The 26,610-nt window shown below is 39.7% G+C and overlaps 2 protein-coding genes across 2 annotated transcripts in view; one reads left to right on the top strand and one right to left on the bottom strand.

The window, feature by feature from the left end:
• Positions 1–4,416, top strand: part of LOC148350304 (lysine-specific demethylase 2B-like) — a 41,457-nt gene extending 37,041 nt beyond the window's left edge. The window contains exon 22 of the mRNA XM_088355985.1: positions 2,249–4,416. Within this exon, the coding sequence (XP_088212111.1) occupies positions 2,249–2,439 (191 nt within the window). The 3' untranslated portion in view covers positions 2,440–4,416. The remainder of the gene's footprint in view (positions 1–2,248) is intronic.
• Positions 4,417–8,267: 3,851 nt separating this feature from the next.
• LOC148350303 (E3 ubiquitin-protein ligase RNF34-like) lies at positions 8,268–25,464 on the bottom strand. The gene is made up of 7 exons (XM_088319718.1): positions 25,335–25,464; positions 22,222–22,440; positions 17,369–17,998; positions 12,266–12,548; positions 12,167–12,190; positions 10,610–10,645; positions 8,268–9,242 (listed from the first exon to the last, which is right to left on the bottom strand). The coding sequence occupies exons 1-7, from the start codon at positions 25,338–25,340 to the stop codon at positions 9,058–9,060; spliced, it is 1,383 nt and encodes a 460-aa protein (XP_088175844.1). The 5' UTR covers positions 25,341–25,464; the 3' UTR covers positions 8,268–9,057.
• Between the last annotated feature and the right edge of the window lie 1,146 nt (positions 25,465–26,610).

Here is a 26,610-nt window from a genome sequence, read left to right as displayed (position 1 = left end):
AGAACAGTACAATAATAAAGCCAAAAGAATACAATATACAAATACCCAGTGTGACGTGCAAATGCCCACTGTAGCGTGTTATATAGAGTAACTAAATAGTGCTACACAGAATACATATTGCAGTAAGATTCGGTAATATCCAATGTAGGTGGTGTGGTTTAATGTGGGCCTTTGCTCTGCCGGGTGGAGTTAAAGAGCCTCATGGCATGAGGAAGAAAAGATCTCTTCAGTCTGTCCGTAGTACAAGACAGTGACAGCAGTCTGTCGCTGAAACTGCTCTTCTGTCTGGAGATAATGCTGTGTAGTAGATGCGATGGATTGTCCATGATTGACCTCAGCTTTTTCAGTGCTCGTCTCTCAGCTACTGTTGTTAGGCTGTCCAGCTCTTTGCCCACAACAGAGCTCGCTTTCCTAGCCAGTTTATTGAGACGAGAGGAATCCTTCTTCTTGACGCTGCCTCCCCAACACGCTGCCGCATAGAAGAGGGCGCTTGCCACTACTGTCTCATAGAATAACGTTATATAACAAAACGGCAATTGAACGCATTAACTGAAAAATACAAAAAAAAGATAATCAATCAAATTTACTAAATGTCGCTGAACGCATCACTCGTGCGCAACCCTACCTATCCCAAAAAGTCACCGACAACTACCCTCAGAGACCTCCGCCCCATATCACTCACCCCCGGCATCACTAAGTGCTTTGAGAAACTGGTTCTCCGTCACACCAGTTCGCATACAAGCCCAAAACATTGACAGAGGGTGCAAACACCACTGTTCTCCAGTGTGTGCTGAGCCACCTGAAGAGACGAGGTGGCTATGTTAGAATGCTCTTCATTGACTACAGCTCAGCGTTTAACTCCGTCATACAAGACAGCTTGATCCTTGCCAGCCTGGGGCTCCCATCATCTACCTGCTCATGGATTGAGGACTACAGGGATGAGGTCCTGAACCTGGCGAGGTGGGCTGCAACTAACAACTTGGCACCTAACAAAGACGAAGGAACTCTTCCTGGATTTCCGGCAAAAGAGTGCTGCCTCTCCCCCCCTGTACATCAAAGGTCCATGTGTGGAGCGATTGCAGTCTTTCAAATTCTTGGGGGGTCCATATCTCTGCTGACTTTTCCTGGACAACCTACATGGCAGCCTTGCTCAAGAACAGAACACCTACACTTTCTGATAGTGCTTCAAAAATAACAGCTGAGCACAAGCCCGCTGGTGACCTTCTACTACTCCTTCATAGAGAGCCTGCTGACCTACTCAGTGACAGTGTAGCACTCAAGCTGCACAGTAGCTGACAGTAAGAGGCTGCAGAAGGTGAAAGATACTGCACAAAAGATTATTGGCAACTCACTGCCTTCCTCACATGACATTGACAATTCCAGATACCTGAACAGAGCAAAAGGCATCATAAAGGACATTGATCACCCCGATTTCCATTTGTTCAATCTGCTACCTCCTGGTAGGCGATACCAATCCATTCAAGCCAGAACAAATAGACTCGGAGGCCGTTTCTTCCCTAAATATGTTGCAATACTTACTTCAAATTTGCACTGAACTAAACTGTGCCTCCATGTCATATCGTGTAATCTGTATTTGCATTGCAAATAACCAATATTTATAATTGATTGCTGCTATCTCAGCTGCTGCCTTCTTGGTTTTTATATTGTTTTGTTTTATGTCATATATCTATATATCAATAAATCCATGTTTCTTTGAATTATTTTTGTATATGTGCACTACCCGGTGCAGCTTTGAATTTTATTGACACTCTTTGTCATGACAATAAAGGCGTTCTAGTCTTATCTATTCAACTGAGCTGCCCTCACTAAGCTTCAGGCGTGCACCAATTCAACAAAATGAGTGCTACATTTAAGGAGAAATAAAATACAGACAAAAAGAAAAGTGCTTTTGTCTGCAACACCGTGTTCGCAACAGATATGTCGTGTATAAACCGAATCTCTCTCTGTCTCTTTCATGTCAGTGATTGAAATTATGACACCATTCTTCCACCGGCTCACTATGTATACGAAATATAGTTTTAAATAAAGGTGTAATCCTGCAAAGTTATCCTTAGCTAAATGTACCTGTAATTTTATGATTTATTTTTTTTCCGTTACTGTAACAGAATACAATTACATTTTTCTCGTATCCTAATTATGTAACGCCTTATATGTATTCGGTTACTCCTTAACTCTGTTCTTAACACATGCCGATGTATTTATTTATTCATTTATTTTGACCCTCCAGTGTGCAACAGGGTAACGGACCAATCGCTGACCTACTTCAAGCGCTGCGGCAGCATCCGCCGCATCGACTTGCGCTTCTGCAAGCAGGTGAGCAAGGAAGGATGCAAGCGCTTCGTAGCCGAGATGTCGGTCAGCGTTCAGTTCGAACTCATCGACGAGAAACTGCTACAGAGGATCCAACCGGCCGATTAACCAGCCACGCCACTCGGGGGCGCCGCAACACCAGCGGAGGAAGGTGAGGATGAGGGTAGCAGCACCGTGTGTTGTGTCTTCTTGAAAACTCAACTAGAATGTAAAAATTGGACGGTATTTGCCAAGAATTTAGCAACGCCTCCCCTTTCAAAAGCGTCACTAAATGTGCGTGACGATTTTTTTTGTCTTCTGTTCAAGAGTGACTATTTTTGTAGCAGAAACCATTTCCTACACTCATGTATAGTATTATATTATTGATAATCAATAGACATTGTTGTTTTTCATTTGTATTTAGTTTATTTAATTGTCTGATTTGTGTTTGTAGCCTTAGTTTTTGTATTTTTTTGCACCTATTACACAAATGCTAACATTGTAAAGTGTAAAAAGTGTACAAATACATGTCAATATATTGGAATACTTATTTTTGAAATCGGTTTTTGCTGAATTCAAAACTTTTTTTTGGTCTATGAGACTACATGTGTGACACCTGAAAAGTGTTTATTTTATTTTAATTCCTTAAGCCCAAAATTCGCTTAAATGTGTATGATTGGGCAGTTATTGAAATTTGATTATGCACAAAGTGGGTATCTGCATTGTTTTGGGGGCTTTAGGGTATTTTTATGTTGTTATTTGTGTTTTAAATCTGAGGCACATTTTAAGTTTGAAACAAAAATAAGGCGCTCATTTTTTATTATGAGACACAATAAGTGTATTTTCCGTTTTTGGATTTGAACTCTTACAGCAAATTTAAATTTCAATGTATTTAAATTTTTCTTCTTATACTTGTATTCTACAAGCTTAGAAATATAAGACCAACACCGACATTGTATGTATTCAATTGATCAAAAAAGAAAACGTTACACACCTCTGATTTTGCGATATTTAAAAAAAAAAAAAAAAAGGTCCTTTGTTAAACCAAGTTTTGAAACCACTTGTATCTAGTTTTGAAGCGGTGGATACCAACAAAAATATACAGTTACATAAGTGTTATTTTGTTTATTAGCGAGTTATTGTGGGAGACATAAAACAACTGCCCCCATTTAAAGTAAGTTGACTGTGAAGGAAATTTGTCCCGAAAATGAAAGTGTTATATTCCAAAGCTGCACATATTTTTTTTCCCCATTTTGTCTTAGCTAAAAGCTTTTGTCATATGCTCGCTGTTTTAACAGAATGAAGGTGGCATTGTTTTGAATGTGATTGCTTTGAAGATGTTCATAAAGAGAATTATTTTATTTCAAATGCGTCCTGCAAGCATTTGCTACATCTAAGTTGTAAGTTGTTTTTAGGTTCTCTGACCCCAATATCAAGGACTTCCCTGTCAAAGAATGTGAAGTACAGTACTGTTGTTTTTTTTCCCATCCTGTGCAATTTAAAGAACCTGCAAAATATTTGTCAGTGTTTTTTTTGTTTTTTTGTTCTTGAAGTGAGAACTCTTTATTGTACAGAGAGCCTAACTGACATAGATCACCAAATTCTGTGGATAACTGAAACACCCTTACGAGAATAAACGAATTGGGTCAACATGGATAAAGAGGGATTCTATTGAACAGTGAGGGAGAAGGGTGAAAAGGGTTAAAACGTGGTTTGACCAGGAATAACTGGGTTGCAATTAAATTCGTGATTATGCAAAAGGTGAGAGTAATATACACTGTGTGCCAACATTATTTACTTTGAGGCCTTTCTGTTATGAACGGGGGCCTTGGTTAAAACTGAATAAGCGGGGTATAATAATGAGCAATCCTAACATGGTAATTGATTCACCAACCCAGTTTACTTGAAGCAGTGTTATGTGCCCTTTATGTGTTTTACTATGTGGATTTTTTTTTTTTTATCCACATTTTGTACGTTTTATTTGAAGGTCCTTCAGACTTGTTTACATTGTTAGTCTGGTTTACTAAATTACTGTACGGTATGTTCTTGTTTTTTTTTACTTGACTGTAAATGCTGTACAATAAAAGCCTCTTGGGAGATGTTTTATCCTCGTGTACACCTTATTTTAAAATCCTCTTAACTCATTTGATGCACGTCTGGTGGAACGTGGTCGCCCGAGGGAACGCAATTGCCATGGTGACTGAGATTGTGTGAAATTTTTGGGAAAATTAATGCATTGTTCATCCAGCGGTTATTTTCTTTCAATAATGTAGTATTTTGCAATCAATCTGAAGTTGTGTTTATGGAAAGCATTGTTTAGAACAGGGTTCGGGAACCTATGGCTTTCTTTATGCGACCATATGGCTCCGAGATAAAAATGAAATGCATGCAAATTTCATCTGCGTTGTTTGTTTCTGATAAGTCCAAACTGAAGCTTGACTAGTGCAGAGAAAATGTAGTGCCGACAATTTCTGGTCCAGTATAGGCTACATAGAGCACAGTTTCCACTACAGTTTACAGTCAACCCATTTTGGCTGTACGTTGCTTTATATGGAAGCTTATGAAATTATATATCTCCACTTTATGATGAAAAGCCACAGAAGAAAATGTGAACATAAACTCCCAAAAATGCCCGCCAAGTACACAAAGCAATTCCATTCGGTGAGCGGTAGGGGTGGGCGGGGCAATGCACACAGCGCACTACTCTGCGTAGCGCCGTCTACACGAAAGTTAAATACGTTGGTATCCCTGTTTGCAGTATTCTGTGACATTTTTACAGAAGAACTCTGCTTGCACCTTGTTTTGAGACCATTTTGATAAAACATGGTCAAAATGAGCCTCAACAATCTTAAGTTATTGGGGTGGGGAGATGAGTTTTAAGTGATATATTTGTTGGTGTGGGACTCAGGCTCTGGCATTCTTACTATTTTATAAATTGTATCTAATCATCTACGTCACACAGGGAAATAACACACGCTAACAAATTTGATTTTGTCTGGTTTTGCCAGTTTTGCTGAAATTTGTCTTAAAATCTATGGTATGGCTTTCTCTTTACCACTCCCTAACCAAAATCATCAAAATATTTAACTATTCTGGATCTTTGTATCAATAGGTTTCTATCCCCTGGTTTAGGTATTGGTGGCATAAAGAACTGTAAAATAATGCACCTTAGTGAAAGTTCTTCTTCAAATGCATGCTTTCGCAACAAGCTGTTTTCATCAGAAGTTTTCTATTTTTATTTGTATTTTATTTCCTTGGGATCAAGAGGTTGCAGGTTCGATTCCCGGCTCCTACGTGTTATATGTCGAAGGCACTGAATCCCTAATGCCCCCAATAAGCAGGTATGCGCCTTGCATGGCTGACTCCCTATTGGTGTGTGAGTGTCTGCGTGTGTGTGAATGGGTAAGTGTGAAGCACATTGTAAAGCGCTTTGGGAGGTCTTCATTGACTTGAAAAGCGCTATATAAATGCAGACAATTTACAATTTTTTAGAAACCTGGCAATGTCTGACAATTACTAAACCAGGGTAAAAGATATGAATTTGGCGGCAGTAGCTCAGGAGGTAGAGCGCTCGTCTTGGGATCAAGGGATCCCAGTTCGAATCCCGGCTTGTCCGTGTTACATGTCGAAGTGTCCTTGGGTAAGACACTGAACCCCTAATACCCCCAATAAGCAGGTTAGCGCCTTACATGGCTGCAAGGCCGCTATTGGGAAATGTGGAGCACATTGTAAAGCGCCTTGGGAAGTCATTGACTTGAAAAGCGCTATATAAATGCAAATCATTTCAAATGTACTTTTGTTCTAGTGAACTTGGAGGTTCAAGCTTAACCTTGTCCTTTGCATAGGCTGCAGTATAAGCTACACAACTAAATTTTCTGTAGGCCTCCAATAATGACTCAAAATTTCCCTACCGATTTGATGGTAAATGGTCTGCATTTCTATAGCGCTTTTCAAGTCAAAGACCTCCCAAAGCGCTTTACAATGTGCTTCACACTTACCCATTCACACACACACTCACACACCAATAGCGGCCATGCAGCCATGCAAGGCGCGGACCTGCTTATTGGGGGCGTTAGGGATTCAGTGTCTAGCCCAAGGAACCTTCGGCATATAACACGGAGGAGCCGGGAATCGAACCTGCAATCTCTTGATCCCAAGACGAGTGCTCTCCCTCCTGAAACGACTGGCACTGAACGAGTTAAAAGCAAACACTTTCGTCAGGTATATGACTGAATTTTATTGAATCTAATAAATCGTTGTTTCTGTTTACCAAAATAAAAAGGTCAAACATTCCAAAATATAAAGATCCAGGTTATGAGTGCCCGACTGTAGCTGCCAGTGAATGACATCGTCCACACACAGGATTGAAATGCATGACAAAAAATTAAATACAAATAAAAACACCATCAATATATTTAAAGGTTTTGACAACGCCGTCATAAATACATTCTGTTCATAAACTTCCGAGCCTACCAGCTTCTCTAATCCATGTAAAAATATACATTTAATTCATTACAACGATAAAAGCTATCTATTTGCAACACATTTACAGTAAAAGCGATTTTTTTTTATTTTTTGGGCGGGAAATTATTTGCATCACAGATTGACATGACACCAACTGTTACCTGTGGCAAATTGATGAGGCGAAAGTTGATTTTACCTGGCAGTTTTAGTCATACTTTTCAGAATTCGGCATACATTTAAAATAAGGGTTTCTAATAAATATAAAATGTATGAAAATAAAATAAAAAGATAAAGGTAAACCTTATAATAATTTTGCCCGACCAATCAGAACTCGGATCTCATCTCATCCTCCGGTGACGTAATTGTTTCCGGCAGCGCCATTTCTGAAAGCTTCGACTCAATAACGTGAGGCACCGCGGAGACAACAAAAGTCTAATATTAAATAACTCGTACGATAATGTTCATTTTTGGCCAGTGCATCACTTACTTTACTGGCCGCTTATTAAAAAAAATGAAAGAATGTTAGCCAACTTGGGACGACGAACGAACTAGCTTAGCGCTAGCTAGCTAGGCTTTAGCATTGCTATTAGCTATGCTCTAGCTAATAGCAACCTGGATTTTGATATTACTCACTCACATACAAAAACATTTTTTTTAAGTTGAATGGACTTCAACATAAACATATTTTCCTGAAGGTAAAGTAAGTTATTTTACCTGAAAAAGTTATTCTCTCCAACTTTACTAACCACTACTGCGTGACTATGCGCTTAAATGAAATCAAACGACTTAAAAAAGTATGTTGTAAATTATTTTAACTATTTATAATCACCCACAAAGTGACAACTATGTTGAAAAAAATAAGGGCAAGGGTTTACTTCTAGACCCCTTTCAGATACTTCATCAACGGATTAGCACCGAATGCGCGCGCATTCTTGACCCAAAACAGCGGGAGTAGCATTACCCGTTTCAATGGAGCGAGAGAATTGTATATTTACGTTTTTAGAATCGCGGATTTAAAAAAAAAACGTGTTTAGCTGTATTGTGCATAAATGCAGAAATCGCAATTAAAGACAGTTTTTAGGAATTCCAAGAGGAAACAAGCTTTTTCAAAAGCTCTGTAGGCGACAGACTGCAATCTATTAAAAAGAGTGACTGGACTGAGGACATTATTTTCCATGTCCCTGTTTGCTATGTTCATTTCATATATGTTACTGGTAACTAATGACAATCTGGTTTAGTTTTACTTTAATGCCGAATGCATTAGGAAATGCTAAGTGTTTGCTACCAATGCCTACTTTACACGGTACGTTTGCTACTACTGTTGCTGGCTTGTAGATCTTTTATAATACTATTTATTATACTATTATTATGTGTTGTCACACCACCACGAACAATGTAATTAAGGTGGCTTTAATCTGAGGAAAGTTATTTCCTTCAACATTTTTAACTTATGTTGAACTAAACTACTGGTAAAATGAATTGGTCGTCTGAGCCACCTTTTTTGTCCATTTTATTTGTTGGCATTAAAAGATATTTTATATTTTACTGTCTTTGGACCGGCATTGTATACGAGGTGAAAAGGCACACACAAAAGCACCACAAAGTGGCTCGCACAATCTATGTGTGGCGCCAATCAAAACTATTTTTGCTGTTTCGACTTTGATCACTAAAATCAAGTCACTTTCATGCTGCTTTAACATATTGTGCATGATCTTTTTCTGTCCATCGGCTGGTATAACCTGACATGCATTCCGCCGTTCTGCCTCAACAATGCATGTGCAGCTAGGCTACGACACACTTGTGTACAAACACAGTAAAGGGGTCTTTAAAGTAGTGAGCATAGTGAAATTCAAGTTAATTGGTTCTTCTTTTCACTTCTATAAAGTGCCTTTGTTCCACTGGCTGTACTAGCACAGCAACATAATTGGCTTACCTGTGTATTTACAGGGGTTATGTCGCGAGGTTTTTATTAAAAAAATGATGGAATTACGTAAACCCATATTATAAACTGCTGTCTAGAGTTCAGGGCAAAAAAAAATTGCAATCACATCGAGCTTGCTGACTATGCAAAGTAAAACATTTAAGATAATGAGCAATTGGGTGTGGTACATGATGATTACTGCCAAACATTTTCCTTAATAAAAAAAATACACATAAGTCTCCTTTTTAAAAAACAGTATTGCACATGTTATAGTCAACCGCTGTGTCCCGCCACAATTCGAAGTCCAAACTGCTGGCGCCTGTTTCAAGCGTCCCTGACGACAGTTTTTTTTTTTTTTTTTTTTAGGACTTGAAGACGTGCACAGCCCTCACGACGTACTGCCTGCAGATGGGGCATTCGTTCATCCTCTTGCCGCATTTGGTGCAGGTCACCATGTGGCCGCACTCCAGCAGAACGCAGTCTATGATGGCGTCCATGCAGATGCGGCAAAGGTTGTCGTCGGAAGCCAGCTGCGTTTTTACGCTGTCTGTGGACCACAGGTAGCATTAACTATAAGGCTGTAACTTCGAATCAACTAAAATCGATTACTGTTATTAAGTGGTGGCATAGTTTCATCATTGATTCGTTCTGACATTGCCCTCAATGCTTGTAGTACAACTTTGGTCTGGCAGAGGGCGCCTCGAGACCATTGAAAAACAACGTAAACATATGCAACTTCCCACCCAAACACATTCGCACCATCCAGGAAACTGAAAATACTGCTGTAAAAGTCTTTTTTTTCAATATTTTGCGGGTAGTGCGACTTATACTCTGGTGCGACTTATATGAAAAATTATTAAGACATTATATCATTAGGTTCGACATTTGTATTACTGCTATACCAATTTTTTTCAATAATAATACAATAATTTATGTTCTCAGAGCTCACGATGATCTATCAAATTGCAGGGTGTCTATATCTAATAAACTGTGGTGTCAGGTCTCGTGGAAGGCCCTCAAGGAAGAATCTGTTTTTCTTAAGCTTCACATTTGCAGCATTTTCTGAATCCATCTGTTGTGTGTGGGAGGGGATGTATGTGTCCCCATAAAGGTACATTGTGTATATTTAGACACTAGAAGGCACTGTGTTGTCTAATGCGAACGAGAACCATTGCCAACCAATGAGCACAGCATAGCAGCAAGCTGCCAGACAACATGGCAGCGACTATTGGGTATGGATTCCGCTATGTAAAAGAAATACAAATCTAATATTTATGACAATTAAAATTGGTATGATAGTTCATGTATTTTCTCCTATTATTCATCCATCCATCCATTATCTGCACCGCTTATCCTCAATAGGGTCGCAGAGGTGCTGGAGCCCATCCCAGCAATCATTAAAATGCGGGCAGGGGACACCCTCAACTGGTTGGCAGCCAGTCACAGGAGTATCAATAGAGTCAAGTGGCGAGTGTTGCCCATTTTTTGATGGACTTGCTTGGTCAAACATGAAAATACGCCACTTGATGATTAGAAGACTGGATTTATCACCAATCCACAAATTTGTATCAATTAATTTGACTCACAAAGATGTATTCATATTAACGTATGTCTTATAAAGGCAGGATCTTGACATTGAATTATATTGGCGTCAGTAAGGCTTGATTTAAGGATGTGGTATATTATTTGACCACTAGATGTTGCATTCTGATGTAGTTCAACTGAAAACGTGTGCTAAACAAGCACAGGAATACAAACAAATGGAGACTGAAAGTGAACAAAACGTCTTTTTGAAGTTTATGGGTACCCGCAGCAGCAAAATGGTGGACACTTATGTCAGCTCGCCCAAAGTCCGGCTCATGTTTAGTAAAATAAATTGTTCAGACTAATCTGGGAAGAGAATAAAAAACTTACCTCCAACAGAACTGTTGCTCAGAGGATAGGCAAGCACTGTAGAAAAAGACAACAACACGGTTTCAGAAATAAAATAAAAAATATGTGAAATAAAATAAATATGTTATATTAGTTATTTTAAAGAGTCATTTTATTTTCAAATACCAGTACTGTATATTTTGATGTTTTACAACTAACCTTAAACATTTATCCATAACGTTTCCTAATTTTGAAACAAAACTATTCCGACAAAGTATTTCCCAAAAAATATATAGAAAATATATACATGATCTTTTTAATATCTTTAAGGGTAGAAGTCTTCTAGTTATATATACATTATATTTTTAAAAATATATATTATTTTTAAAGGTAGAGGTCTTCTAGGTATATATTACAACATCATAGAATTTAAAAAAATATACTTTAATCCTAAATAACTTATATTTTTATCATTATTAGAAACTGCAGTTTACTCGTATATTATTGAATTTGAAGCTAGTGTAATTGTTTTTATTGGCATTGATAACAACGTAGTAAAACATTGTATGCAACAATATTAAACATATCTTTTTTATCTACTGATTATACCGTGTATATATATATATATATATATATATATATATATATATATATATAATTTGTTTTGAACAGTGGTATTTTATCTTGTAAAGGTTCTTTCACCGTTAGGATGGCACTTTAATACATGTGCATTTCACATGTTCTATGACAATATAGTGTATTCTATTTTTTATAAACACTTAATAAAGACTTTGAAGAGAAAATAGGATAAAAGACTGTCAGTATAAAATTTAAAAATATTTACAAGGTGGTGTTCAGAGACTGGTTATAATAATACTACATCTTAACAATAATAAAATAAAAGGAGTTCAATAACATTCAGCAGCAATATAAATTCCCTTATATGTTGCAAGAGAAATACTTTCCCAGTTTTGTGCGCTTGTCTGGGATTGTGATCGCCCTGGGGAATAAACTTTTTACTCGAATATAATTGAGATAACTTATATTTAGAGGTCGAACGATATGCTTTGATCACAATTTGATTGTATCGGGATACTAAGGTGTCGATTCGATTTTTATCAAGATTCTCGATAGTTGCGATTCTACTAGTATTGCGATATAATTGATGATTGCAATTTACTTTGGCATTTTAAATGGTACAAACGATATGCAGTCAGGTTCGGCGTGTTAGTGCAGTTGGGATACAGGTCTGCAACAAAGTTGGCAGTTTTGGGCATTTCTAGCGCCATCTTCCTGGGAACTGTAAAAAATCAAAATGTGTCAATACTTTGGGTTTGAAATTTATAGACACCAGCCTTAGTTAGTTCTTGTTGTTCTCTTATTTCTTTGTTTTCCACTTACATACCCTTGCTCCCATTTTTACGTACCGGATATGACGTCACAAGAGATGACTCCGGGGAGAAACTTCGATTTTAAAATCGCCCCCCCAAAAAAACTCGAAATATAAATGAATAGTTTGTTTTTTGGCACACTCCTACTTTTCATTACTCAAAAAGATTTCAATCTTGTCACAGACTCCAAAAGTAAAGACGTACTTACCTGAAGTGATGTTGACATTTTCCACTAGAAAGAAAAAAAACACGTCACCTAAAAATATCAATATATTGAAAATGTACTGTTAAAAGCGCGGCTGCTTACTGGACTGTCTGTTGTTCTGGTTTTCCCGGTAGAGGCGATGCACGCGCTCGAGCAGCTCCCACTTTTCGCAGCAGCCTGAGTAGTTGACAAAGTTCCTGGCCAGTATTTCCTTCAGCTGGCGAACCGATAACCTCTCGATGGCATCCTCGTCGTCCAAGTCGGAAAGCGAGGCCCGGACCCGCCTCTGGATGACCGGACTCGCCTCCGGACCACTCACCGTGTGATCCGGTGTGAGGATCGACGGGCTGGGGGTCTCCTCCTGCTCCTGCCCTTGTTCCAGCTCCTGCGGGGAAAAAAATGTCAACAGAGGCATAAGGTTAGTAAAAGACCACGCCGTCAGATGTGGAAAATTTGTGTAAACTCGATCGTGCGGCCTTTTTTGTTGTGTTTGTATGCTTCTTGTCAGTATTGCGTCAATCGAGTAATAATGCCTTGATATGGTTAAGAGAGTCGATTACCGTATTTTCTGCACTATAAGGCACACTCGATTATAGGACGCACCCCCCAAAAGTAGTATTTTGTCATATATTTTCCATAAATAAGGCGCTACAGTAGGAACGTCAACAAAACAGTCAGATAAGTCTGTCAGTCGGCAGACTGTATATAAGCAATTTTGTGTCTCAGACGGAAATATGTTGTGCCACCTATCATTGGGAAGTTTAAATTCCTGGGATTAAAGATACGATGACTATTTCAAAATATACTCATCAGAGAAATATCACAAACAGTCTGAAAAAAGATAGCCAAAAACTAGAAAGCCAGCGTAACTCACCATTTCGTTGTCTTGCAGCCATCACGTTCGATGATAATACCCAACCATAGACCTTTTACATTCGTGAGTGTAGTGATTGCAGCAGTATAAAATAGTTTCGTACCTCAAAATGCGATGATGCCGACAAATTAAAAAAAATAATCAGCTAAAAAGCATCAATGGATGTTTTTTGCTGTCTGTTTAGCCCAATAATTCCTGTTTACAAATAAACTAGGCTGTAGACAAACCTAATAGGTGATTCACGTCTTTTTTGGCCAATCGCAGGCTATGTTTTACCCCGCTTCACCCTTTACAGGCCTGTAAATGCTAAAAAGGACCGCCTTCTTTACCTACAAATAACTTTCGCCAATAGTGACCGATTCAAGTGATGATTGAAACATTGGTTGGGAAATGAATAGCAAGTCCATATGTAAATATATCCCAGCTTGCTCGGCAGCTCCTTTCGTAGTAGTGAGACCTGCTGGACTCAACATTGATCATATATAAGAAGCATCATATTATAAGGCGCATAGTCAGCTTTTGGAAAAATTTAAGGTTTTTAGGTGTGCCTTATGGTGCAGAAAATATAGTATATATTCAGGTTTGCACGGGTGCTTGAAATACTTGAAAATGCTTGAATTTGAACATTGTGTTTTCAGATATTGAAGAGTGCTTACATTTTGGGTGATGTGCTTGTAAATGTTTGAAATTGTTGCCATGCTTCTCAACAAGTCTGCTTAAAAATAACACCAACACTGCCCTCCGGTTGCTTCGCTTGTTAATAGATGATATAATATAGATAGGTGTGAATAGATTCTGGATAAAAAAATGTAAATAGAAAAAATGGCACCAAAAAAAACATGTTACTACTACAATTAGTATTTTGTTGTTATAAATGGACAAACCTGCAGACATTCACCATGTGACCTTGAATTTCAGTACTACTGTACACGGATAATTTTCAAAGCTCGATAGATTTTCTTTCCTTACGCTTGAAAGTGAATCAAGTCATCCTCCTCGACCTTGCTACGCGACCTGCAGCAGCGCGCAAAAGGATTCGAGTGCTTGTATTCAAAGTACATCTGTTCCGTTATCTAATACAAGAAAAAAACATTGAAGTGTGCACTGCAGGCACTTAACTCGCCCCATAATGAGTCTCTCTTAAGACAAAGGGCAGAAATGAATTGAAACTTCCGTATTGGAATAAAGGGCTTGATTTGAGTGTGTGCATAAAGACGTGTGTTTGCTAGTGTGTGTTGCAGTCTCAGCACGTTCCTCCTTTTGACAAATCAATAATTCATTAGTCGGCGAGACAAAATGTATCTCAAACTCCAGCAGTCACTTTTTTAATGTGCTTTTTGTTTACATCTGTATTTAAGTATTGTGGTCAAGATTTTGATGTATGGTAAAACAAAGCCTGCAATTGGCCGAAAAAGATGTGAATCAAAAGTTGAGTTGGTCTACGGCCTAGAGAAAATAATTTTACTAGTCTGTTTTTCTGTAAACGGGAATTATGGGGCTAAACAGACAGCTCGCAACAAGCAACGTCCATCGAGGCAGAGATGCTTTTTGGTGGATTTTTTTTATTTGTCGCCATCATCTTATGGAAGTACACAAAAATTTTACTCGGCTGGATTCACTACATTCATGGCTGCGTATTATCATCGAATGTGATGTCTGCAAGACGACGTCTTTAGTGAGCTACACCGGCTTTATATTTTTCGGGTATTTTGTTTCAGACTGATTAGGATTTTTCTGTGATGATTATGTTTTAAAATGGTGAGTATATCTTGAATCCCAAGAATTTAAGCTTCCCATTGATATGCAGTATGACATATTTCAGTGACTGATGACACGTATTTGCCTTTCATCAGTCAGATGTCTGCATAATTATTTCTTTTTTAGAATAAGAAAAAACAATACTGCAGTAAGGAATTTAAAATTTATTTTTTACATGAAAGCAATGATACATTAATTATTGACAGTTATCGAAAATAATTCATTAAAGAGTCCTTAATAAATCAGTAAGGGTCAATTTGGGTAAACTACTACAACATATAAATGTTAGAAGATTCCTTTTTTGATATAACAGCGACACTTTTATTTATTTTTTATGTTTTTATTAGAAATGTGTGAGATGCAATACCAGTTATTATCATTGGTGCCAATACCAGTTTTGATGTACTGATGTATCAATACTGGAAAGGGTGCCTGATATGAGTAACAGTTGAATTGTATAAATTGTTAGTTTCTATTCCTTTTTGTTAATTGCATATTTGTCATTTTTTAAGAATAGGAAGGAACGGTGAAAGTTTTCTGGACTTTGTGTGGAATTGGTATCTGGCATTGATGACTATTTAAGAGTTGAGTATCTTTGGCATGAAAAAAGTGGTTTTGTACATTCCGAGCGTTTATTTATATATTGGTTGGTTGGATCCCTTAACCACTTGTGTCGTAGGGGTACCATTTCCTGTGTCTTGGACAATTACAGCCTGGTCTCGAACCGGGAACCTTTCGCGTATTTGGTGAATGTGCCAACCGCTGCACTACAGAAGTTAATAATTAGATATCATAATTTTGCTACATTAATGTAAAATTATCAGGGTTTTTGTTGTTTCTTGCCACACTGTAGTTATACTCTACAAACAAAAAAGGAGGACGCATGGTGGCGAGGTGCCCAGCAAAGTGTGCATGGGGTTGCGTGTTCTTTGCTAATGTTGCGATAATGTAGTGTTTAGCGTAGCGCTTGGTGTCAGCTGCGTTGCTTCGGGGAGTTGTCAACCTGGGAGCATGTTACGTAACTGACTCAGCCCATGTAAGCGGCCTACAAAAAAAGACGAAGGGCTTAAGCCGCCTCGCTTGTTGGTCGGGCTGTGCACACGTCTACGTGCATACAGAGTCAGCGAGTCCATGCTGATGTTTGATGGTGGCAAATGAATGCAGAATTCTCGCTTTGGAGAATTTATATATCACATTGAGTAAAAAAAAATCGCAATGACCCATCACTGGTGAGCTATTTTCAGAACCTGTCCGCGTCCTACTCTTGTGTTCTTAGTGGCTCACTTTAGATCCCTAGGTTGCAGCCCAGGGTATTTTTCAACAGCATCAGATTGGTAGCCTAGATGGTAGGGCGCCCGCTCCGAGACTGGGAGGTCTCTGGTTCAAGCCTCGGCCGAGTCATACCTAAAACTTACAACATTGGTACTCATTGCCTCCCTGCTTGGTGCTCGGCATTAAGGGTTGGAATTGGGGGGTTTGGTCACCGAATGACTTCCACCACAGCAGTTGGGTCTAAAATGGCGGCGCCCTGTTTGGCTGCGGCTGCATCGGCTCGCTACAGTTAAACTGTACGGGTCAGGTGTATCAACATTTTGTTCTGTGTGCATATCCATCTCATTATCTGCACTGCTTATCCGCAGTAGGGTCACGGGGGTGCTGGAGCCCATCCCAACTATCTGCGGGCAGTGGGCAGGGGACACCCTGAACTGGTTGCCAGCCAGTCGCAGGGCACACAGAGACAGAAAACTCACTCGCTCATTCACACCTAGGGACAATTCGGACCGGCCATTTAACCTGACATGGATGTTTTTGGAATACGGGAGGAAACCGGAGTGCCCGGAGGAAACCAACACAAGCACGGGGAGAACATGCAAACTCCACACAGGAAGGTTTGATCTCATAACCTCAGAACTGTGCAGCAGACGCGCTAACTACTGCGCTTCCCAGATCATTCATTATCCATCCATCCATCATTCATTATCTTTATTATTATTTTCAATGTTTCATCTCCAAAAATGTAAATGGGACTCAACCGGTGTCCGATGCCAATATGGGATTGAGACTTAGTATCAACCTTTTCAAATGTCTTTGTTTTTATATACATATATATATATATATATATATATATATATATATATATATATATATATATATATGTTTTTTGTTTTTTTTATAATATGTTATTAAAATTGTAAAAATGTAGTTTTTTTTATAGCATTGAAACGAAGCACCATTCGCCCTCTCGTTTTGCTAAGCTGTTAGCATGTTTGTTATGACATTTTTACTATTTACCACTTTACTAATTCTCGTCCTCCTTCAGTCCAAAGAGTTTACTTCCCTGCTGCTGTGAATAGTTAATGTGGCAAGTTAGCTCAAGGACAAGCAATCCTGAGGAACACAGAGACGCATATTACTAGCAGTTAGAAGCCCCTTTTAACCTGAGGCCGTTTCAATTATATCGTTCTTGTGTGTGTGACATGGTCACTAGAGTTTAATTCTCTACTGTAGGTCGAATGCAGTGATTGGCCGTGCTTAGAATTAATATTGGGCTAGTAAGTGTGTATTTGTGTCACCTGGCTTGGGATCCCCGAGCTGCCACTCGGGCTGAGCACGACTCCCAGAGTGGCGGAACCAAACCAATGTTCGGAACCCGAGCCGGTAGAAGAGGTTGATGAGGTGGGGTGCGAGCCAATGCTGTCCGTGTCATCTTCTTCATCTCCCTCCTGTTTTTCAGCTGAGTATCCGTCTGCCTCCTCTTTGGGCTCTTGCTCTTGGTTCTGCTTTGGCTCCTGCTCTTGCTCCTGTTCCTCTTCAAAATCCTCCTCCTCCAACTCTGCCTGCTCATCCTCCTCTTCCTGCCCATGCTCCTGCTCTTGGTCTTGCTTTTGCTCTTGGTCTTGATCCTGGTCCTGCTCCTCCTCCACCTCCTCCATTTCGTCCATCACTTCCGGGCGTCTGGGCGACTCCCTAGGGAGCCGATGGAAAAGCACCAGGTCCACCAGGTCCTCCTTCTCCCTGCAGGTGTCAGTGGGGATGTTGCGCAGGAGCAGGTACTGCCGCAAGTCCTTGACTCGCAGTTGCATGAGGCGCGGCCGCTGGAAAGCGGTGCCACGTAACAGGTGGCAGGTTGCGCAGCAGCGCAGGTTCTCCTGCAGAACTGAGCACAGCGCACAGAAGCTCTTCTTGCATTCGCAGCACACGTGCTGTTAAGGAGAAAAGTTCATTTCATTTTTATTTTCAATTCATCAAATTATACCCAATATTGATTTAAATAGTATTTTCTGGACTATAAGGCGCACCCAAAAAACTCTGAATTGGACAGCAAGTTGAAAGTGCGTCTTCTAACCCAGTGGATTAAATTGGAAATGCATGCAATAATTATAGGTGCACCTTAGGTTTAGCGGTGTATTCCTTATTCGAGCAATATCATGGCTGGCCCAAATTACAGTACATTGCAGTAAATAGTCATATATCATTTTGTTTTTGTCTTTTTCTATACAGTGGAACCTCGGTTTTCGAACGCCTCTCTGTTGGAAAAAATCGGTTCTCGACCAAAAATTTCGAGAAATTCTTGCTTTGCTTTTCGTTCAAAAAATCGGAGTTCGAACGCCGGTACGCTAGGGTGCGATGCTGAGCGGCGTACGGGTGTAGATCGTGTAGATTGCCCCCACCCCTCGTGACCAACTGTTATCACGTGTGCACTTGCTTCTTTTCGCTTACGCTTTTATTATCGGTGAACGGAGTGTTTTAGCCCCTTATTATGCCTCCGAAGAAGGTCGGTGCAAGCAGCAAAGTTGCTACAGGTGAAAAAAGAAGAGTAGTGCGTACAACTATTGCATTTAAGAAAGAAATAATAGCAAAATATGAAGAAGGTGTGCGAGTTTCCCTTCTTTCGAGGGAATAGAGCATGGCTTCTGCAGACCACCCAAAAGGTAAGAAATCCTATTCATAATTCTTTTCTTTATCCTTTAACCGCTCACCACTTTTTGTTGAGACGTGTAAACGACCTGATTTTTTAATTTTTACACGTTCATGTTAGCGTAATCTTTCGTACGGAAGATTACACCAACGCGAACGTACAATTAGCCTGGGTTAGCTTCATGTTTACGTTCGTGGTAAACATTCAGGGTGTTGGAACGGATTAAAACGAGTTTGCATTACTTTTAATGGGAAAAACGATTTCGGTGATTGAACAAACCGGTTTTCGAACAGGGTTCTGGAACGGATTATGGTCGAGAACCGAGGTTCCACTGTATATGGAATGTTTGCTATGTATGATTATGAATGGAGATATGTCCTTTTACAATGACAATGACAATTTTAAAGGAATAATAATATGACTGTTTAAACCACGTAACAATTATTTGAATGTGTTCAGTTTTCTTTTTGTCACGGGTTTTCAAGGTTACATTTGTTGTTGTTTTTTTTGGCGACTGCAAGAAGCAGGCTAGACAATTTTGATCATTTCAAAATAACTTACATTAGCTGGACGATTAATTCATCAGATGTCGTAACGTGCTTATGTTTTCCACTTCACTCACCAGACCAAACCAGATTTATCAATCCAAACATTTTGCACATATGAAAGTTTGGAAAGATTGGAGCAAACAATTTACAGCATCTCACGTCCAGAATTTGTTGTAATCACATTTTATCCACTAATTGATGATATCAGCCAGTCATTTCTAATCAAAATCCTGATAAAAAAAAGAGCGCAGACAGTATTTCAATTTGCTTTTCAGCTCTTCAAGTGCAGAGTCCATATTTTCACACTCACGCCACAGGGATGTCATCAGTCACTCTTTTTAATACCGCCCGAGCATTATTTAATAAACTGGTCTTAAATACTGCAAGACCCGGCGTCTGACTCCTGTCAACATTTTCAAGGGTCGCCGGCGCCTCTCCCAGCTCCTTATAAATAAGATCGACTCCATACGTACTTTGATAAGCAAAAGCGGGCTTGGAGGGCTGCGCAGAGCTCATCGTAGCTGCTGTTTGTACTTGTAAACAGACTCTGAGGGGATTTAACCCAGAAGTGTCAGTCAATTTGCAGTCCACCTTATGAGGAATCGCTACTGCTCAGATGAAGTCTGGGATATTTATTTCCAAGAATGGTAATATTTGCATGCATATTTACAGCCCAGTACTTTTCTCGTACTTTCTAACATCTATTTAGTGTTTGGTGCTTTGTGAAATTTCAAATGATCATAATTTAAATGAGATTATGAGGAGAAAGTAGAAAGAACATAAAATCATCCATCGTTTACATCAAGGGTCAAATTTCTTGGGGGGGCACGTGAGTTAGGGTCTAGGTGAGGTCGGGCCAAATTAGGTTCCTCAAAAGAATAGGTCTGATTAAAACAGTCCACTGTTCTTAAATAAATTTTTTGAAAAACTAAACAAAAGAAGGTTGAAATTAAAAAAAAAAAAAAATGACATGCTGGGCATCGGTTCAGAGTGTCCCCTGCCCAAAGGCCGAATATAGCAAGGTTGGGCTCCCAAACCCCCGCGACCCTTTGAGGATGAGCAGTGTTGGAAATCGATGGATGGATGGATTTGTAATCAATGTGGGATTTTATTTTATCTCATTGTATATTAACTTTTATTTCATAATTGCACTTATTAATTTAACCATACATACAGTATTATAAACAAACGACATCCCCAATCCTATAAAAAAATAAATCAATTGATCAGTGATCAATTATTCACATCCATAATTTGCATGGGCTGCACTTACATTGAATGTGCATATTGAGGCGGGGGCTTCAAACTATCCCAGCGACTGCAATTGCCCCCTGGGCCTCGTGTTTGAGACCCCTTTATTAAACAGTGTATCCTAACTGTATTTACAATTTTTAATCTGGCTGCATAGTCACAGTTAAATGTGCATTCATCACGTATGTAATAATATTTACGAAACAAAAATTCCCACGGAGTGGTTCTGAATTTACCTCACCAGTGTTGGGTCATAGTGATTTTCTAGGAAATATGATTTCTAACTGGCCGGAGAAATAATTTACATGACCAGTGTTTTTAAAATAATGTTTTGGTGGTTGACTGTGCTTATTTAACCCTACTTATACTAAGTAAACCTAGTATTCACATATTAACTTTGTAACAACAAATAAGTTGCTATTTTAGAAATGCATCTAAACATGGTACACCTTCACCAAAAAAGTATCTCTCAGGTTCAAAACGTTGGCAACCCCTGCACTTATAGTAGCATGTGCGATTACAAAAAACGGTGCTTAATTCACACCACTGCGACAATATTATCTTACAGATTACTTTCTTTGTTAAACATTTACCAGGGAAGAGGAACGCTTAAAAAAAAGATTGCACATTAAACGGCAATCCTAATATTGATGTTTAGATTGCGACAAGTGTTTCTCCATCCGCTTTCCCACCGAGCAGCTGAGTGGATTGACGCTTCAAATAGGTGTGAAAGGAGGTCAGCCCGATTGGTAAACATTTGCTTATCGCTCCGGCGCAAACACGTCTCTCTTCCGCGTCTTTGTCCACACCTATCCCACTATCGTTTGCTGCTAATCCACTCTACGCTTATTTAAAAGCCGACTGAGAAATCTCACACTGGCACACAGACAAATGCCAATGGGCCGACGGCACGCGGGTAGCAGTCGTGTTTCCGTCTGACTGGTACATGCATGCACTCTGCTATGACACTCTGACATGAGCATCACTGCATAAATGTCAGAGCGACAGAATATGATTGAGGCAATTTAAGAATCGTAAGGCGAAGGCAACCGGAGTTGAAGGCCAGATTATATTTCCCAAGGATGTGCTGCATTTATTTTAGTTCAGGCACTTAGGGCAGTAGTCACCAGGCTATGACTCTGACTGTACATGTTGTTTAAAGGGCTCTTTTTGGAAAAAAAATATTTTTAATCAGCTAAAGGGAGGATGTTTTGGGTATTTTATTATAAAGGAAATCCGTGGGCATTACATGACTCTCCAGCATTCTCTCTCTCCAGCCCCCATTCCTGGATCTTAATGTGTTCCGCCCCGAACAGTTCTGCTTAAAGTAAGATAAAAGCAGATAGGAGAGGTGGAAAAAACATAAGGGCTCTTTGAACTAAGTTGGGCTTGTTAACACATACCTAATAGAGGAAATATTTTGCTTCAACTTTTTAAGGATCAATGTTGAACTTTGATACAATCATTAACGTTAAATTATTATCGAGCTCAATTTAAATGATCTTTAAATTAAATTTTGCAATAACTACTTGTATATGTATTTTGTGTCTGACTATCTCAAAACAAATCAATAGAAGTTGTGTTAAATGCAATTTTTTTAATTAGACGATGGGCCACAAATGGTCTCAATCTACAGTCAGGACATTCCTTTGTAAACAAGCCTTTAATGTCTTCAAACTAGTTTGACTTTCAAGCCCCTTCTGCTTACCTTGCGCCTGAAGACGGAGAAGGCCAATCCACAGGCTTTGCACAGTTGCCCGGCACTGCCCGAGCTGGCCGGAGGATACGTGGAGTAGCCTGCGCTGGGGGCGAAGCGAAAGGGTCCGCCCCCTGCCCCAAAGCCGGGCTGCTGGGTCCGCATGGTGCCGGTACCCATCACTTCGTTCAGCAGCCCGCAACATGAAGCCCACATAGATGAGGCCCCCGCCTGCCAAGGGGGGGAAAAGAAAAAATATTAGAGATTAACAGATAATCGGAAATACTGCAGATCATTGTTTGGCATTAGGAACCTGCAAAACAACAGCTCAGCAGAAGTGCAATAAATGGAGAAAAGGTGGACAGGAACTATGTCTTCCTTGACTCTACGTGACTGTATCAATCGATAGCTGACTCACATACAGGAGCCCATTGTGAAGATCTTTTTGCTACGCAATACAGGAATTGACCTCCCTGCTCCCTCCCAGTTCTGAGTTGTCACAAACAGGCTGCGATGTTACCGCAGCCGTCTGCTTAGAGGCTGTTTACGTAATCCTGGGAACATGGCACTATATGTGGTGAGGGGAAGGTTCAACTGCTCGCCTGCTCATGGAATGTGACTTGTTTTGATTATTAGCTGGATTAACTTGATTATGTTTGGCATTTTAGCCAACACTCAATCACACAATTTAGAATTTACCATTGACATTTTAATGATAAAAAACAGCAAATGTTATGCAAATGATTAATGCCCTTGCAATAATACAAATTAAAACTGGTAGCGGGGGTAATAAGCTTTATTCCTATTTCATTGCTTTCAAGTTCATAAAGTACATTATTCCGTATACATATACAATGACACTGAATAGTCAGTGAAGCATATCATTAATGCTTTTAATTTTATATCCTGCTTTATTTGGGTGATTATTTCCATAACACTTGCGGGAACAAGGGTACCAAACTATGATCACTAAAATACAAATGTGCTAGAATTCTGATTTCCACTTTTCTGGATTTTCATTTTTTCAAACTGCTGCCTGACACAAATACACAAATAGTCATAAACTGCTTGCAAATTAGTGATGTGTGTTAAAGCAGCTCCCCAACCAAGTCAAATCTCATACGTGGCATATGGAGTAAGTGCAGGGAAAAAAACCTGCTGCGATCGAGTAGGATTTTCTTCTCTTATAATGAAAATATTTGTGACGCCAAAAGGCAAAGCACGAAATCAAAAGCATTCACTTACAAAATAAGATATTCAAAGACAAATGTTGCACAACACTGCTGATAAATGTCATTGCACTATTTTTATGATGCACTTACTACCTTGGCCGATCTACAACCACTTTCCTTGTAAATATTTCCTATCTGTCCTGATATTCTTTCTCATTTTATTTTTATTACGTGTTTATCCTGGAGTGCCACATCTAATCTTGCGAGTAATATACAATACTATGATTAGAGATGTTCATACCACATTTTTAAAGACTGATTCCCAAATCTTGTGTCGTCAAGGATACCGGCACTGATAATAGATACGATAGAAAAAGAAAAGAAAGATACTTTTGAAGAAAAACCTTTAAATTTCAACACATTACCTTAACACTGTTATTGTTTATTAAATGACAATTTCCCATTCCTTTCATTTCTGGTTCAGGATTGTTGAAAAGCCACAAGATGGCAGACAATACTTGCAAACATTGCGTGTACCGGTAATTAATGTTATAAGTACTTACTAATTCAAAACTGTAATAGTTCGATACTAGACTTTGACTCAAAGTTTTAATTAAAAATATTTACCCCTAATTCAATGTACTCCATTCTGAAGAAGAATTACTACAAAAACGTAAATTACACACGTGATGTTTCATGCTAGCAATGAGATAATCTACAGAACATTCTTCACCATTTCATTTAAAGGAGCTGTATGGAATTTGGAACTGTGTTACTCTCTGCCGCTGTCTTCTCGCTTGTGTCATCATTGCAGCCTCAGCCAGGTCGATCATGATTTGCGTGCAAGTGCTTGCATTTCTTAGACTCGAATAAGCATATTTTGGGTTGTCTTTTGGACTCCACTTGAAGCTGGCCTTTTTGTACTTTCACCATTCTAATGCTACACTTACAAATATAAATAGATAAATAACCTTTGGGGAAGAGCATGATGTCACTCTCCAGCACTCCCCTCGCCCCCCATTCATTTAACTTAATATGTGCCGCCCCAAACAGCTCTGCTAAAAGTATGATAAAAGCAGATAGGTGCAGTGGGAAATAAAGCCTAAGGGTTCTTTGAACTCAGTCGGACATTATTAGAGAAAATATTTGATTCTAAACTATTTAAGGACATCTCAAACAATGCACCTCACTTTTGAGTATGACAAAAAAGGCACAAACTGCATAACAAATCTCACCAGTATAATGTCGCTCCACCACTGCAACGTGAAACCACAATAGTAAGCTATTTTTAGACGATTCTCTAACAAGACAGAGACGTCAATGCCGTCAGAGTGCAAATGCACTAAATGTGAAAGAACAAATCAGACAGCAAAGATAATTGTGCTGTCATACACATTTTGTAACAATCATGAGATCCTGATGCTGCATGCATTGTATGTTATGGTTGCACGCATGACGTCATCTCTCCATCCTCATCTGCAGCCAACACGCACGGGGGAGAACCCCCGACGCACGGTGTAATTCTGAGGGGTGATTCTCGCATCTTCCTAAAGACATCCCCAAATGCACTCCTGCACAAACACCCCTCCCCCCCTCTTGTGCGATCTCGTTAAGAGCGGATTAAAGCGATGAATGGAAGGTGGCCGCAGCGGGTTTACGTGCACAGAACTATCCAAGTGAAAAAGCAAAGTGGGGGGTCACGTTGCAGCATAACTGGTTTGCACCGATCACACCAACTCACACCATGACCTGAGATAACCCATGAGAACAACCCCCGTCCCCTAAAACTGCTTGGACCCCGTCTCCTGATGTAACCTCTACTAAATACAATCACTTCAGTGTTGCGTAAAGCTCCACAAACACAAGCGAGTCACTGATATGTCAGAACAAAGATGGGGATATTGCATGAGGGACAGAGATGCAAAAGGGTGAAGGGAGCCTAGGTGCACCTACCTTCATTTTGCCTCCCGTTTGAGGAATGTGCCGACTAATGCAGGAGCCACGATCATTGCAAGTACACACACACACACTCAGTCAATCCATTACGTCTTCACTCTCCCTTGCCTCATCTCGGTGTCCGTGCATGATGTGTGTGCGTGCAGTAGGCATAACGTCATTCCCAAAGACGGGCCAGGACGGCCAATCAAAATGCGAGTCAGGGGGCGGGTGTGTTCGGCGGCCAATCCGTGTTTACGCAACGCCGACGTACGTTTATGTACATGTGAGCCCTGCGCACGCGTCACTTTAATCCACCACCCCCTCTTCCTCTTATGATAAGAATTAAATAGATAAAAAACAGCGAATGGCTTTTGTTGTGCACATGCACATTTTTTTACACAGTAAAAAATATTTTAAATGTCCATGAATCATCAATGACAAATATTCAAGCTGTGCTCATTACTGCAGTACAAACATCAAAGGGATTTCCTTCCATTACTCGGGTAGTACTGTTTGGAACCCACAGGGGGCAGCACAGATGATTAGAAAGATCCCAATTCTTTTCACCCTTTTTAAAGGTTCATTTGAGGTAACAGCTCCTACAAAGGATCTTTAAGGTTGTGTTTAGTATTCCAGACTAGTAAAATTACAGCTATATAGTTCACAGGCCCCTTAAAACAGTAGTCTGCATCCTTTTCAGTACCACAGACCGGCTTAATGTCTGACACTATTCTCGCGGCCTTTCCCAATAACAACATTAGTCATAATAACAATGCAGAAAGACAATGTGCTCGCCATTGCAGTTTTTTGTTAGTGTAGCATGAAAATGGCCTGTTTCAAATACATTCCTAACGCCAACCCAAAAGCCAAAAAAGAAGAGTTTATTCAAGTGTGTCTAAGAAATCCAGGCGATGTTTCAAATTCCGAAGAGCACCATTAAAGTTTTTTATTACATGTGTATCCTGGATTACAACATCGGATCTTGTTGTGTACAATGTACACTACATTGTGATCAATTACATTTTGGACAATTCTATTCATCAAAATATGACAAACACTGGGCGGCACAGCGTCTAAGTGGTTAGCGCGTCCGCGGCAAGATCACAAGATCAAACCGCCTTGTTTGGAGTTTGCATGTTGTCTTCGTGCTTGCGTGGGTTTCCTCCGGGCACTCCGGTTTCTTCCCATATTCCAATAACATGTATGTCAGGTTAATTGGCCGGTCCAAATTGTCCTTAGGTGTGAATGAGCGAGTGAGTTTTCTGTCTCTGTGTTCCCTGCGACTGGCTGG

This window comes from Urocampus carinirostris, chromosome 16, assembly GCF_059441175.1.
Source record: "Urocampus carinirostris isolate Australia breed hairy pipefish chromosome 16, RoL_Ucar_1.0, whole genome shotgun sequence".
Lineage (NCBI taxonomy): Eukaryota > Metazoa > Chordata > Actinopteri > Syngnathiformes > Syngnathidae > Urocampus > Urocampus carinirostris.
Note: the sequence above shows the minus strand (reverse complement) of the source record. Positions and strands in the feature narration are given on the sequence as shown.

Coding starts and splice junctions, on each gene's coding strand:
- LOC148350303 (XM_088319718.1), bottom strand. Junction 17,999..22,221: donor TCTCCGTCTTCAGGCGCAAG/GTAAGCAGAAGG, acceptor TCTCCTTAACAG/CACGTGTGCTGCGAATGCAA. Junction 9,243..10,609: donor GAGCAACAGTTCTGTTGGAG/GTAAGTTTTTTA, acceptor TGTGGTCCACAG/ACAGCGTAAAAACGCAGCTG.